General features: G+C 46.2%; 1 protein-coding gene across 3 annotated transcripts in view; it reads left to right on the plus strand.

Moving 5' to 3' along the window:
• DPF3 (double PHD fingers 3) overlaps positions 1–16,116 on the plus strand; it is a 250,785-nt gene that overhangs the window by 188,425 nt on the left and 46,244 nt on the right. For 2 of the 3 annotated variants that reach the window (XR_014795854.1, XR_014795855.1), the window contains exons 8-9: positions 7,369–7,497; positions 10,290–11,725. Coding sequence is in view for 1 of the 3 variants with exons in the window: in XM_084893529.1 (XP_084749655.1) it covers positions 7,369–7,497 (129 nt within the window). In the remaining 2 variants the exon portion in view is untranslated. The remainder of the gene's footprint in view (positions 1–7,368; positions 7,498–10,289; positions 11,726–16,116) is intronic. The other variant, XM_084893529.1, reaches the window with a different exon arrangement.

A 16,116-nucleotide genomic window follows, 5' to 3' on the forward strand; every position in this document is an offset into this window, starting at 1 on the left:
ATGTATGCAAGTTAATCCACCATCTTTGTTGGGTTAATTTGCATACACACTCCTGATTGGCTGGTGAGTGTTGTGGAGGTGCTGCCAATTTGCATATTTCTCTTTTATTAGTGCAGATTGATTTCAGAGAGGAAAGGATATATATATATATATATATATATATATATATATATTCAATATATGTGTGTGTGTGTGTGTGTGTGTGTGTGTGTGTGATTGATTGATTTTAGAGAGGAAAATATATATATATATATATATATATATATATATATATATATATGTCAATGATGAGAGAGAATCATTGATTCACTCACTCCTTTTGCATACCTTCCACTAGGGACTGAGCCCACAACCTGGGCATGTGCCCTGACTGGGATCTAACCACGACCCTGGTTCATAGGCCAACACTCAACCACTGAACCATGCCGGCCAGGCCCCTTTGGCTTCTTCACTGCAGTCCCCCATTACTCCTGTTCTTCACTCTTTCTGCCCCTGCCATGAATGGGACTGACACTGGCATTGCCTTAACATCGCCACTCAGTACTTTGCATCCACTCAGTTCCTGTTTTTGACTTTTCTTTGCCTCACAGATCCTACCCCCACCCAAAGCCTCTGCCAAGCTTTGTCCATTCTTTCATTAAGTATTTATTGTCAACTCCGTCTCAATCACTGCACCAGGTGCTGGGATTCAGAGATGAAAGGCACTGTGCCTGCCCTCAGGGAGCTCACAGCTAATAGGGAAGAGACACCTACACAAGCACGAAGCAGCATGAAAAGCTGAGCTCCTCTGGGTTTGGAAAACTTTGCTCTTCTGTTTCTTCCTTCACCCTATTTAATACTCAAACAGTGGGCCTAAAAGGGACTTGAAGACACCATCTAGCATAGTCTCTCGCCTCTGAGTAGGCGTGCACTCAAAGAGCTGAGTCTGGGGACGTCTTCCCAGGTTCAAAGGCCTCTTCGGAGATGCCCACTCCTCCTACCACGCCTTTGTGTCACTGCCTTCGTCTCGTAGCTTGTGCTCCATCCAGCTCCTTCTGTCTCATGTTGTCCTTTCCTGTTTTCCTTGATAATTCTGAGCATGGTGACTTAGCTCCGTCCATAAACATGAAGACATTAAAAGAGCCCTGGGCCTTCCCTTCGCCTGGAATCATTCTGCACTAGCAGCCCCTCCTAATCCTTGTCCCGCGTTCTCCATGTGGGCAGTGTCAGGCAGCAAAATGGCCGGTGAGGGAGACTGTTCTTTGTCTTGTGTTGAGAGCGACAGTTCTCTCTCCCAGTGTCTGTATACCCGGCAGGCTCCGAAGTTCCTGCCTTCCCCATTCGGGGAGGAAGGCAGCCTTTGTCTTCCTCCAGGAGCCCAGGGCACTGCCCACATTGCTACTAGGCGTCCAAGAAGAACCAGCCTGCATGGAGTCCCCACATTTTTATTCTTCGGATCTGTGGGATTTATTTTTTCATCTCTTCTAGGGAAGCAATGAAAAAAAGGTGTCGGGGCTTGGAGATAATTTATACGAGTAAACACGCAAGGCGTAGGGTGAGCAAGAGCATGAGAATTAAGGCCATTTATCCAGGCTCCGAGGCTCTGTTTGCCCTCTGGTCCAGCCTTTCTCACAGTCTTTATCTCATCACGTTAACCCTCTTCTCGCTGTTCTCACAGGGCCCAGCACACATCTCTCTGCACAGCTGCCTTCTGGGCTCCAGCCTTGGCTGCCGCCCCTTCCCCCTCCCCCCGCCCTCGGCCCTCATTAAAGGCTGGGGAGAAGGTAGCTGATGTGGCGGTGGCCTCCAGCTGAGGCCTGCTCGCTGATTCTGAAGGGAAGGCACGTTGGCTTACACCCCCTCTCTCCCCTCTCCCAGGCTCCAAAGCTTCCTCCTCCAGCCTGGCCTGTCTGTGTGGCCAGCCTGGGGCTACCTTTCCCTCTTCTCCTGCCCCCTCTCTTCACTCCATCCTGTGAAGCTGAGCTCTGCACAGCCAAGTGCACCAGGCGAGGATGCTTTACACTTGAGAGATGAAGTAATAACAGGTGGCAAGACCGGAGGCTGCCGGAGCCCAGGATTCCAGTTGCCATGGAAACATGTCAGACCTATGGAGGGATGGGAACTGTCAGCCGTGGAGGATGGTGGGGGGACAAGAGAGAGGGTCGAGGAGAGGCACATTTTCTAGAGGGTTCTCCTCACTGCTCTCCGGTTCTCCCAGGGCTGTGCACTCCAGCTAGCAGGCCCCCGGAGACTGCTGCTGGACTGGGGCCGGGGCTGGGCCAGGGCTGGGTGGCGGGCACAGAGCACGGCCATGTGTTTGTACACACCAGGCCCTGGCAGGCGGTCTGAGCGTCTGCTCAGGATGTGAAGTCACGCTGTTGTGGATGTGTCCTGGAGCAGCCTAAGCTGGCTTGCTTCCTGTTTCCAACAGTGGTTGGCAAACCGTGGCTCGTGAGCCACATGAGGCTCTTTGGCCCCTTGAGTGTGGCTCTCCCACAAAATACCTTGTGCGGGAACGCACGTACAGTGCGATTGAAGGAGTACCCTAATTAAGTTAATAACAATGTACCTACCTATAGGGTTTAAGTTTAAAAAATGTGGCTCTCAAAAGGAATTTCAATCGTTGTACTGTTGATATTTGTCTCTGTTGACTAGTGAGTTTGCCGACCACTGGGCTAGGACACTTGGGACGGAGTTCAGGTCTTGGGAGAGCTGGATGAGGGGCTGTTGCTGATGGCCAGACTGTCCCTGCCACCCTTTCCTTCGTGCATAGCAGGCATTTCGCAGCGGAGATCAGATGGAACTGGAGAAAGGCAGCTGCTTGGGTGGTAGTTCTGTGGAAGCATGGGGCCATGATTGCCACAGACGTGGCCTGATTGAGGTAGAAAAGCCCGTAGTGTGCATTTTCCAGAACGACTGCATAACCTTCCTGAATGTGGTAGTGGGACACTTGGGGCTTGGCTGTTCTTTCTCTTGGTTTGATTTATATGAATGCTTCCTCCACCTTCTAGTTCCTCCCCCACCCGGAACTTTTGTTCTTGACTTTATTTTCTCAGAAGCTTCCTTGTATCTCTTATATGATCTCAGCCCGTGAACATTAATCAACAGAAAACCAAGTCCATCATTGCGGGCGCTGCCATCAAGATACCACTCGGGCCTTTGCCTCACTGTCATCTTATTCTATAAAGTGGGACTCAATTTCCCATAAGCAGGGGCAGAATCTCTATTTAAATCCCACTTGCAAGGTCTGGGCAAGCTTCCTATTTATAGTAAAATCCTTTTTCTAATGATCTCATATACAGTACCAGGAAATTGCTCACCCTGGGTCAGGCCAGAGGCCAACAAAGCCATGGTGTGAGCTTTACTTTAAAAAAATCCCTTCCCGGGCCACTGGACTCTCCGGAGAAGAGTTTTTTTTTTCTGCAGAGCATATGACAGTAAGCAGGGTCACCAGGATGGATCCCTGTGAGAGGGACATTAAGTTTCAGTTCAAAGGGAATTTCTGCTTTTACCAGGCCAACTTCAACTTTTATTGCTGTGGGATTCCTAAATAACGGGTTAGATGAACCAAGTTCACGCAGAGGTTTCTGAGGTATTTTAGATGCAACCACGGGTCAGAAAGTGTTTGCTTCTGGAATTCCCAGGAGGCAGGTTATAGGCCGAGAGTCTCCGGGGACCCAGACAACCTGGAGGTGAACCCCGGAGCCAGCCCGTCATCTCTGGACTTCAGTTACCTCATCTGTCAAATAATCCCTACGTCACAGATTTTTGTGTGAGAATCCATGAAATACCATATGTAAAGCACCCAGCGTAAGATCCATCACAGTTTTGTTGTGTACTAAATGCTTGCTGCTTTTTCTTCTCGAAAAGCAACTGAACAAGAGGGAGGCTCAGTGGGCAGATGCATCCTAGTGTCCCCTTCTCAAGAGACAAACTTTCCTTGGATGTTTGCATGTAAGATGGTGCTTCACCCACCATAGCAGGGGCCCGGTGTTATTCTTGCTGCAACCCAGGGCTCTCAGCTACCCGCCCCTGTGTTCTCTGGGAGTTAGAGATGACTAACCAATCTCTCCGGACATGGACCAGCTCTGCTCTGAGGATGAGGGAAATAAACCAGGCAGTGAATGATATTCAGAGCAACAGATAACTCTGCCCCAGGGAAAGCAAACCCAGTGCTCTGTCCCTGCTGGGAAGTCCCGGGGGTGGTATCACTGTGCTGCCTGCTTACATCGCTGCCGTTATTTTCTGAGCCCTTCATCCCACATGTTGTTAACCATTTCCTGTGCACGGGCCCATAGGTGTTCAGAGGTGTTTGACATGGTCCCTGACCTGAAGGAGTGGATCATTGAATAGGGGAGACGAGGCAGGTGTACACATGCAGAAGCAAGAGAAGCACCCATGGAAGTGTCAGCAGAGGGCCCTCCCCAAAGCCTGGTTGGGGAATTGGGAGAGCTCCATGGGAGAACTCTCACCCTGAAACCAATCCTAAATACCAAAAAGCGTAGGAGAACCAGATGCAAAGGCTCTCGATGAGTCTACTCTATGCCGTGTCACCAAGATGGAAGAAAGCTTTGTGCTCATGAGAAGACAGAAGGAACTGAAGCAGAAAGGATTTTGCTGGAAATGAAGTGTAACCATTCAGTATCACTTCCTATCCTGGGTCATTGTTCTAATAAAATACAGCCCCTTCCTCCCCCACTTCTAGCATGTCACCACTGCATACTTCAGGGCCTACAAAGATTATAGCACCTCTTCACCTCCTGCGCCTGGCACTTCCTGTGGCCAGTAACCAACACCAAAATATGTGGGGGCGCTGTTCTGATTCGGTCTTCTCAGAAATTTCTCTTCATCAGATGAATTAAATTCTGTTCCTTTGGTCTTTTTATATATGATCAAATTCTCCATCATTGTCTTCTTTGCTCTGCTAAGATCATTTCTGAATTTTTTTATTTCTTGCTGTATTGGAGTCCCTGATTCCATGGTCCGCATGATCTACCAATGGTCTGCTGGGGGTAAAAACTGTAAAAGATTATCTGGGAGTTCTTATGTTCTATACTTTACTTCTTTCTCCTCTTAAGTCACAAGTGATACAGTGGGTTGGAGACAACCAGCTTCTTTGGTTGCTTAAAGATTTTGTGAAAAGGCAGAAAAAAATCTGACATCATAAGAGGTCTCTAAGAGAACAGGAGAGAGACAAATGGTGAGATAGGGCCTCCTGAGAGTTTTCGTGAAATGATACACGTGAGATTATTTGATTTTTATGTGGGAAGCTATCTAAGCTGTAACTGGCATCTCCACGTTTTATATCTAGTTCATACCAATCCTGAAATATAACTTTTGTTTACGCTCAGCCCTTACATTTAATGTACCCCACTTTTTATTTTTTTAAATTTTTTTTTATAGTGGAAACACTGAATTTACTTGCTTCTTGGATGTGCCTGGCTTTCTTAAGAGAGTTCCAGAAATGGTTAAGATGGCAACTGAGAGAGAAGGAAGAAAGGGACTTCCTTCTGGATTTGGACAACGGAAATTTTATAGGCAGACATACTGGTTTTTGGTGATTTGCAAAGCCAATCTGCATGACACGCAGATGCCTTTGACATACAGAGGCTGATGAAGGAAAAGCGACACGCAGCAGGTCACAGGGTGCGGCGGGCTCCTCTGTGCCCCACACAGCCAACACTTCCCTTGCAGAGTTGTGTCTGCCTCCCTGAAGATGAAAATCAATGACTTAGAAACTGATTAAGCAATCCAAATAGCAACTGATAAATGGATTAACCCTCTCTAATGCAATTCTGCAAGCTTTTGTCTTCTGCCTTTGCCAGGTAAGTTTTTCTATTCCTGGAGGCAAAGCAGAGGCATGGAGGAAGCAAAGGCCAGAGGGAATCACATTAAAGTGGGTGAATCTGTTTATCACTTACTGTCTGGATGGTATTTCTGCTCACATATCTGCTTCCTTTTACAGCTTCGTACCCTGCGGGACCCTGATGAATGTTAGCCAGTGAGTAATGAAAGATAGCAGACATTGTGTTTAGCGAGGAGGAAGATGCCCCCTTGGTTTAGGCTGATCCCATAAATGGAGAGACTTTTCCTTCTACTCACAGACAGGGAGTGTTGATGTGACAAAGAAATGTCCAGAGAAAGGACCAGAAAAACAGAGGGAAATGGGGGAATGTCTCCTGAGGTGGCAAAGAACCTGTGCAAGGCTTGACACCAGGCAGTAGAAGCTGAGAATGCCATCAGTGCTCAAGGACAGGGCTGTTCTCATAAGGGTTTGTTTTAAGACCGTGTCCCAAGATTTTTCTTTGTGTTTGTATAGGACTTTCATCACGGGTGGCTTATGAGGATCTTAAGCCTCCAGGCACACTCACTAACTCGCTTTTCAATCCATCTCTGGCCTGAGGCTCAGCTAAGTGTCCAGTCTGATTCTAGGTAATTTGGGTCTGCTGATTGTCTAGTCCTGGACCAGCGAGTCCAGGACCAGCGAGTCTGGACTTTAGGGAGAGACAGCGGAGCAAGAGCGAACACCTGTGTTCCTGTCAAGATGTTCCTCAAAGTCTCCAAGCGCATCTTCAGTGTCCTCTCTGGAAACGAATGCTGCTTTGTTTTCCTTTTCAGGATGGTAGGACTGTCTCCTAAACAATAGCATCTCTCTGAAGGGCAAGGCCTAAGCATTGGCTATTCTCTCTCTCTCTCTCTCTCTCTCTCTCTCTCTCTCTCTCTCTCTCTCTCTCTCTCTCGTCACACCACTGTTTCTGACTGCCATCTGCTATCTGGGGCCTTGGCCCTGAGAGCTGCTTGTTCGGGGATGAGAGCAGTTCACTTGATTAGCAGGCCTTCTGGATGCTGTGCTCATCCAGGGATGCAATCAGAGGAGCAGGCTCGTTCTAAAATGCAGAGCTGGGATATGTTGCAACAATAAAAATAAACTGGGTAGCTTGCAAAACATTGATACTATTTTTTTTTTTACAACATATTTTTATTGATTTTAGAGGGAGAGGAAGGGAGAGAGAGAAACATTGATGAGAGAGAGAAAGAGAGAGAGACATACATCAATCGGTTGTCTCCTGTATGCATCCCCTGACCAGGGAGCAAACCCGAAACTTAGACATGTGCCCTGACTGGGATTCGAACTGAGGATCTTTCGGTGCATGGGATGACATTCAGCCAAATGAGCCACACCAGCCAAGGCAACGCGGGCACTGTTAAACCGAGGAGGGTCAAAAGGAAGGCAGCCCAAGTTAACAACGCGGTCATAACAGAACCTCAGATTCTAAACTTCATCTTTTGTTTTTCGGGAGCAGATTTTGCCAGACTGTGGGAGAAGAGGGGGCAGTAGAAATGCATCTCAGTCTAAAATTCAATAAAAAAAAAAAAATGTTTCTACAGCCCAGAAAGGTCCGGATGGGACAGTCATTCCTAATAACTACTGTGACTTCTGCCTGGGAGGCTCCAACATGAACAAGAAGAGCGGGCGGCCTGAGGAGCTGGTGTCCTGTGCAGACTGTGGACGCTCTGGTGAGTGCGGCCCCTTCCTGCACCCGTGCCCACAGGCCAGCGGCCGTCCCCCCTGCACTCCGGCCACCCTCCCTGGGGCGGAGGGCGGAGCGGGAAAGTGGGTGGTGGCCATGATTCCAAGGACAGAGGCGTTTTCAGGTCACTGGATAGTTTTCTACGTTGGATCTCAAGAAATCATGCCTTGGGAGCCAGGGAAAAGGGAAGGGAGACATTTTGGTCCTGGGTTTGGCCTTTTCATGAAGTGGGTGTTTCTTGGTGTGTGTTGTTGTGAGATAGCGTGGGAACACCTGGGGACACGGGCAGCACTCGCCTGTAGCGGGCGCTGCACATGTAACACAAAGCTGCGTCTGTTCTGCGGAAGTGCCCGGGGGGGGGGGGGGGACCGGAAGACACGGAAATATGAATAGGGGGGCAGCAGCCACAGTTTGAGGTGTGGGTGTCAGAGACCCTGCGCTCCTCGGTGGTGGCACAAATATCGCATCCATTGGCAGCTCATCCCATTTTCTCATAAGGAACCAGAAAAGAGACCCTGATGGATGAAGGAGACAAAAGGGCAGTGTTCTGAGGGCTAATGTGAAGTTGGCTTGGGCTCTTTTGAAGTTTTTATTTTTAATCTCTCCAAAGACTAAAATAAAGGAAGACTTTGATCCTGTTCTTTCATTCCTAAAATGAATTCAGGTTTTCAAGTTTTGCTGAAGCTGTCCATGGTTTTTTATTTCTAACCAAACTGTTACCTTTGGCTGGTTGTGGTTGGTTGTACTACCAACTTTTCATAGATTATTTATGTCATAACTAGGCCAAAGAGAGATTTCAGACCCGTGTGTAGTCTCCTCTACTACAGGCTCTTGTAGGTGAGCTGCAGTTCAGTTGGACACTGGATCCAGCACGGAGGAGGCACTGCTCCTTCCACACGCTTCCCCGTGTTCTTTCTACTCCTGCTTCCAAGAATGGGGCCGAGGTGACCACACCTGGGTGTACCACAAACCTTAGCTTCAGTCTTTTTTCTTTCATTTGGCTTTTGGGTTGTTTAGATTCAAGACTGACTTGAGAAGCAAATCGGTAATGTAACAAAGAGTGGCTTCCATTGCTTGCAGTTCTCAACATTGGACACTTAAGGGCCCTGACAGGGTGGCCCATCTGCAATGCTGTCAGCTCACCTACTTTGCAAACATGATATCGAAAGTCGAACTTGTTACTCTCCTGGTGCCAGTTTAGAAAAGGGCTTGTGTGATAGCGGATTCTGGGTTTTAGATACTTAAAGGGAAAATGGAACAAGTGAAACTCAATGCAGTATTTTTAAAATGGATGACCGTCCGAAGCGAAGTCGCTTGGTGTGATGCTGTAGGCAGAGGATGTGGACCGCGGGGGACTCGCTAGAGAGGGCAGCTCCAGGATCCTCATCACAAACTTCTTCCTTCCCTTCCTTCCCTACAGAAGATGAGGTACTTGAATCTGATTCATGGGGGACCAGATGTGGGCAGTTGGTTTTTTCCTATCCAAACCCTTTTTCTTCACAGCCTTTTACTCAGCTTTTTCTTCCCAGGATCTGTCTGCTGTGTGACTCAGGGGACCATTTTATACCAGCCTAGGTGTTCTCATTGCATTTGCCAAGGATTAACTTTGGTGACTAATTTGGTCCAGGTCTGCGTCTGATTTGCCTGAAATAGTTGATACCTTGGGGATAAACAGGTGCATTAACCCATGGGATGTGCTTGCTAAGTCAGAGGGGCAAATACTTCCCCAGGGCCTCCTGGGGCTTTTCCAAGGAAGAGTGTGGAGCTTGGAAGAGCTCTCTCTCCCTCCCAGTCTATCCCACTTCCTGTTTCCTGGGGAGAAAATGAGACTCCTGATCCTGGCACCATAACCGGCATATCATGACCTTATTTGGGGGTAATCCTGGGGCCCATTTAGAATGTAAACTGTTTAAACCTGAGTTGTACAAATTCCAGGAGATAACCCCTATTTTTTCACTCTCTTAGCGCTCTGAGTTAGATTTGACAACTCTGGACTTTCTGGGGTAACAAAGACCTGGGCGTGTGTCTGGAGTGTGTGCGCGCGCGTATGCACGTCCATGTGCATGGGTGCACATATATGTATCTGTGAGCACATGTATATGGGTACAGATCACAGATATGTCCTCCAGTGGTTAAAGAAAACGAGAGACTTTTCAGCTTCTTTTTGCTTTCAGTGCAAAGAGCCACATGGTGTAAGGGCAGAATGGAAAGGGTACTGAAAAAGGGGGATTAGACACAGGTAAAAATAAAAATAAAGCAGATGGAGGCTTAACCGCCTGGAACGGGTTATCTGACAGTAATACCTTTGCAGAGCTGCCTGTCAAAGTGAAGGACACACACTGTGCATGAAACACCCATGGAAAACACCAAAGAAACACCAGCCGGGCTAAACACCCACCAAGTCAACTCATTGTCTGGGGTAGGGCTGAATGTGTGTGTGTGTGAGTGTGTGTGTGCGCATGCAAGTGTGTCTGCTCGCATACAGAAGAGAAGAAAGAAATCTCACGGGAATCACTCATGTTCAGTGCTGTGGACACACATGTTATGGTAGCAATGATGCCTTTTCAGGGAGGGAGGCATCCTTTTCCCTGGAAATGCTGGCTTTGTCCTTTCACCCCAAATCCCTGTCACCAGGTGGTGCACCCAGTAAATCCCTTTTGGGTGCAAATGGTTTATGATCTTGCTTATGAGGCATAACGTTGTAATGATATAATAAGAATATTAATAATGCTGTCTGTTGCTTAACCCATGTGCTGATATATTCATCATACATGTCAGCTCATTTGGGAAGAGAAGGCAGGAAGGAGAAGGAGGCAGCGGCCGCAGCACGCACCACGGAGGACTTATTCGGTTCCACGTCAGAGAGTGACACCTCAACTTTCCACGGCTTTGATGAGGACGATTTGGAAGAGCCTCACTCCTGCCGAGGACGCCGCAGTGGCCGGGGCTCGCCCACAGCGGACAAAAAGGGCAGTTGCTAAACCCATGAATGGACTCTCTGGGCAATTAGCCATCACCCTCTGACTTGGTCATTGTTCTGGTTCTGATGCATTTAAAAAAAAAAAAATGAAAGACAACCTTAGATTTTCCCCCTCATCCTTGCTTTTTCCTCTTGCCTTCCACTCATCCCTTCCCCCCCCCGGCCCTCGATTCTGAGTATGTACAGCAGAAGCACAAACTACTGAAACACAACAGAACAAAAGAGCAAACTAGTCCTTCCGAGAGATGGCCTCGCGATGTACTATTTATTTTCCAGAGCAATGAGAAGTTAGGCGAATTGTCTCTTGGGGGGAGGGCATCTTTTTTGACGTGAGCAGAGTTGATTTTCTCAGTGTTCCTATTTATTGGCAAAACGAGGAGAGGAGGAATATTGGGTTTGGAAACAAAGAACCAATTATGTTAAATAAATTATTCTTTATATATTCTAACTATTATTAGAAACTGACTTTTTTTTTTTTTTTTTTGAGAGAGAGAGAGAGAGAGGGAGAGAGAGAGAGAGAGAGAGAGAGAGAGAGAGGGAGAGAGAGACTGAGAGAGAATATGAAGGGAAATCAGAGACATTGATTTAGAAGGAAGCCGCTGGGGGAGGATTGATTCAAGGAGACCCGGGCAGGAGGAGTTCCTCGGTGGGAGATGATTGCACTTTGTGTACCCCACGGAGTGTCTGGCTCCCCATGGCAGGCCCCCTCCCCATTTCTCATCCCTGACCTTTCCGACTTCCTCCCTCCCTGCTTGCGAGAAAATATCAACAGTTGCTGGAAAGTGCGGGCTGCTGTGTGGCCTCCCTCCAGCACCGGCCAACCCCCCCCCCCAGCAGCATCTGCTGGGCTCCTCTTCACTGTTCGGTGGTTGCTGTTTTTTTCCTCACTTTCCTCCTGGTGAAGAGCGATTTCCAAATGCAGGAACGGAATGTAAGCAGAGAGCCGTGGACTCAGCAGCCCGAGCTGTGCTCGCGGAAGAAAGAACGACAGCTGAAGTACATGTCCCTGCCCCGTGTCCCTCTTTACAAACATATAAATTCCCGTTGGATGATCAAGTCCTTCCGTACCCTATTTTTTTTATAGTGCCCCGCCAGGCACTTTGTTTTATGTTTCCAATAGCATCTCCTGAAATAAACCAAAGCCACACTTGCTCAAGGCCCCCGGGGGATGGAGAAGACCACCCACCTTGTTGGCAGTCCCAAGAGTGACCAGCTGTGCGGGCCTAGTCAAAAGGTATGTCTTGGCTGACCTGTCTTACCCATGAGGGCAAACCATCATAGTTGTTTTTTCCCCTTACTTTCTTTTCTTCTCTCCCCACCCCCACCTACCTTGTCTTTTGCTTTTTTTTTTTTGGCTTGGACCCCCATCTTAGTAGTGAGAGTGACTCCCGGATAGCCTTCCCCTCTGCCATGTCTGTGCATGTACCCCCACGGGGGCCTGGCCCTGGTGTGAGGACTGAGCTTGCTTCGGGCTCTTTGTGGAGAATGCGGGGGGTGGGGGGGGGGGGCGGGGAGCTTCTGGCTTCTGGCTTCTGGCTCAACTCTAAGAGAAAATGCCCGGGGAACTGACTTGGGAGTGGGCTGCTGTACTTGGCTGGAACAAGGGGGCCATAGGGAGACTGCATGTTGAGGTTGGTATTTCTTGCTCCATGTACCATTTTTACAGCCAAGGGGATGCATCCCAGTGAAAGTAGGTCTAAGATTAGGCACAGTGCTCCACTGAGCTGACCTGAAGATTCTGAACTCTCACTAAGTGTGGCCAGGTTCTTCGGCCTCCATGAGAGCACAGGTCCAGAGCCATGGGTTCTGCCATTGGATTCGGGTTGGGAGATGAGAGAGGCCACCCAGGCTCTTACGCGCTTTGACAGTCCGTCCTTTGCAGACTCTCAGTGAATTAGACCTCTCATTAAAATAACAAACCCACCAAACAAAAGCAAGGACCAAGCAAAGAAACCCACCAATGGGCCCTTTGAGTTTCTCTGGTACCTGAAGCAGGCAGGGCTTCTGCTCCTCTCCTGCTTCAGGTATGACTGTGCTCGCCTGGGCATTTCTCATTGTGAGAGAACAAAAGTGACAGCCTCACCCACTTTTGGGATGTCCTGCCTAATCTTATGTGGCCCTGTTCCTAGGAAATATGGCACAAACCTCCCACAGTTAATATTCCTGCATGTGCGCGTGTGAAAAGCCAGTATAGTTGGTTCCAGTTGGTTTCTGCTAAGGGGATGCAGCCTGCTCTTGCTGTCACTCTCCACCTCTTCATCTGTTCTGTTACTTTGAGTCAGATATTGGATTCATGGCGCTATGACTTCCTCTCACTGATGAACTGTGAGCTCCCATGTTAATAAAAGCATCTCTGACGGATGGATACTATCATTTGAAATCTGTCTAGTTGTCTGTAGTTCTGAAATTCTTAATGACAACCTACCTTTGAACTTGAAAAAAGAATTCAGTCCACATAATTAAAACAGTTTATGAAAACCCACCTAATTTCAGAGTCTAGCTTGGAGTTCTGAAGGGAATGAAAATGAATAATTGTTTAAATAAGGCAAACTCCCATAGGAAGATTTATCTGAGGATGGCTAGTGCTTATCTGCTTTATGCTTGCTACTATAACTTGATTTTCTTTTCCTTCTGTTGGGGATAGTAGATACTCTCATCTTTCTCAGTTGGTTAGCCAATGCCAGCGTAGAATTATATCTTAGCACTGCCTGAACACCTTGTCTCACTTTACTCATAGTATACAGACTCAGAATTTATATCCTTAAAAAAAGAAAAACAAAACAAAAATAAAAGAACTGGGAGGTACTTTAAAGAAGATAAAGTTCAAATCTTTCATTTTTTAGTTGAAAAAGATCAACTCAGAGGTTAAGTGAGTGAAGCAAGAGAGCAGGATGGACACTACTTTGGAGGCAGATGTGTTAAGATGAAAGAAGGAAACTTGGGGCTGGGGGAGGAGATGGTGGAGGTTATAGGAGGAGGAAGCTGGATGTCCTGAGTTTCCAACCACCTTGATGGTTGATGCGGTATCTTTCCCACCCTATGGCCAGCATTGTTCATTCCCTGGAATAGTTTATTTAATCCTCATTATTGCCCTACGAGGTAGGTGTTCATGTTATTCCCAGTTTATAAATAGGAAACTGAGGTTCAGTAGTAAGGTTAAGTAATGTATCTAAAACCTCACAGCTAAAGCGGATCAGGTTTGAACCCTGGCCACCAGGCTCCAGGACCTCCTATACTCCTATATCATGGTTTTTCTATCTGCCCTTGCAGGTTCCCACATATGGGATATAGGAATATAATACAGTATTCCTATGTGTAACCTAATAATATAAGTATTATTACTTTATTATTAAGGAGAAACATGGGAATTATTTACATGAAGATTTCAGAAGTTCAGTGGATGCATAGTGACTTGTTCCAGTTTATATACCTGGCAAGGATGTTGCCATCTCTAACTAAGTAATAATCCTTGTCATTGAGATGCCTCCGTATTCTGGGAGAACTTTACTCCCACTTTCATAGTCACTGGTTGAACCTCTTCACACTTTCCTTCAGATCCCTATCCAACAGCTACTGCTGCTGTTTGCAATACGTTTCCTTGAGGTTTTTGTCTGGAAGCGTAATGCCTCCTTTGGCTACAGTTATGGCTGCACTTCAGTCACTACTTGGTCAAAGGGGGAAGATATATGTGTATGTACCTCCCTTGATTTTTCGAAGGTCCAGTTGAAAGAAGGGGTATTTGTAATGAATAATAGCTTTAAGTGGTAGCCTTATTAAAGGATTAGAAGAGTGAGCAATTAGGTCCCCCAGAAGAAAATTCCAATTAAAATTCTGTTCAGAAAGTTATAGAAAGCTCGACGTTTAAACTCTCATTTCTAGACATTCCCTCCTGATGCCTACTAAGAACAAATGGCTCCTTTTTCTGTGACCTCAGGAATTGCAGCAATTGTCGGAGCAGTCAACACACCTATTGTTTTGTTGTTGCTTTTGTTAAATAAGTATCACTTACTCCAAATTTAACATAAATTAGAGTTATCGGCATGAAAGTGATTTAACTAAGTTTCTTTTGTCCTCAGCTCAATAAAGTGTCCACCCAAAATGTTTCAGAAACATCATCTAATTTTCTGAGTCCTAGCCCAAAGATAGGAGAATCAGATATATAGAACTTTCTAAATTTGTTACAACAGTCACATCCCCTGGGGGAACTGTTGATGAAAAAGGTGATTATTGTTTTGTCTATCTGATGTTTTTCCTTACTTAGAGCAATCTAATCCTTTATTTCTGTTATTGAGACCATGTGGAGATCAGACCCTCTAATCACAGTAACACTGGGAGTGAGAAATATGCATTTCATTTTTTAAAGATACTTTAAAGTCAGTAATGCAATTTGCTACTGGTCTTTTAGAGAGAAGGGTTTAATAAAAATATGATGCGCACATCAATAGTATCCCTTTAAGTCTTCCTGCTTACTTTGCATCTCTCTGTGCTCCTAATGGGCTGCAGCCGATATTGCCTTTATATAGCACTTGAGGGAACACAACATCATTGCTCGAGGAGAGAACTAAAGGCTGCTTGGAGAGTCTCACTTCATGGTAGAGTAAAATTAATTAATATTATCCCAATATGCCTCCTGTTACATCTGATGAATATGATCTTGAACTTCTACTTGAAGTTTGAGCAGGCTCATGTGTTAGGCACTTTTTCATAGGGGTGTTTTCTTTACCTTTGAAAGTGATGTTTCTTGTGTATTACCTGAGTCAGGCATTTTTGATCTAGTGAGTAGAAAATTTTTGATCTGCAGGAGAAATGAAAATTTCTGGGTTTGGTCTCAATCCTGTGTGAATTTATTGCTATGCATTTCTGTCTCAGTTTCCCAATTCCTAGATATGGACATTTCTTACCCTTTCATAATACTTAACCACATTCTTTCATGGTGATTCTTCAAACAGCCCTGTGAGATGTTATTTGTTCTCATTTTACTGATAAAAAAAACTGAGATTCCATCAGGTTAGATGATGTATATGAAGTTCCAGGGTAAATGGTGCCTGGATCTTCTAATACTCTTTCCTCAATCTAGATTGACTTCTCCATCGATCACATTTTGAAAATTTCTTGAGTAAAATCAGTAGAGGGCTTTGAGATCTTGCATTCAAGACTTATTTGGATTGAGAGGAGGTATTTGTTGCCTTCTAAACAATTCAAATTATTACCCAACCTCTATTCACATTAGAATCCCACCAAGGAATAGCAGTGTTCAAGTCCTCATGAACTCTTTCCAAGAACGAAGATTGAGCTTTCTAAATGGTCATTGTTTTGGTGGTGACATTGGGGTGACAGTGAGGGTGTGCGTAGTGAGGAGGCAGGGAGTGAATAAATGTCCCAGGCCTTGTTTCAGTCACATGCCAAAGTGCTTCTAACACTAAAACATTGAATTATGTGATACTGTTGTGCTTCATAAAAGTGATTTCTGACCGTTTAGTCAAAATAACAGCATAGGAAAATATCATTCTGCTTGATGGATTTACCAAGTAGCTGAGGAGGATGGCAGATCCCTGTCAGAACTGAATTACTAGCTAAAAAGCATTGGCAAGTAGGTTTTCAAAGTATCTCAATACTGACCCTTGA

Source organism: Pipistrellus hanaki (genome assembly GCF_964339955.1).
Source record: "Pipistrellus hanaki genome assembly, chromosome: 1".
NCBI lineage: Eukaryota > Metazoa > Chordata > Mammalia > Chiroptera > Vespertilionidae > Pipistrellus > Pipistrellus hanaki.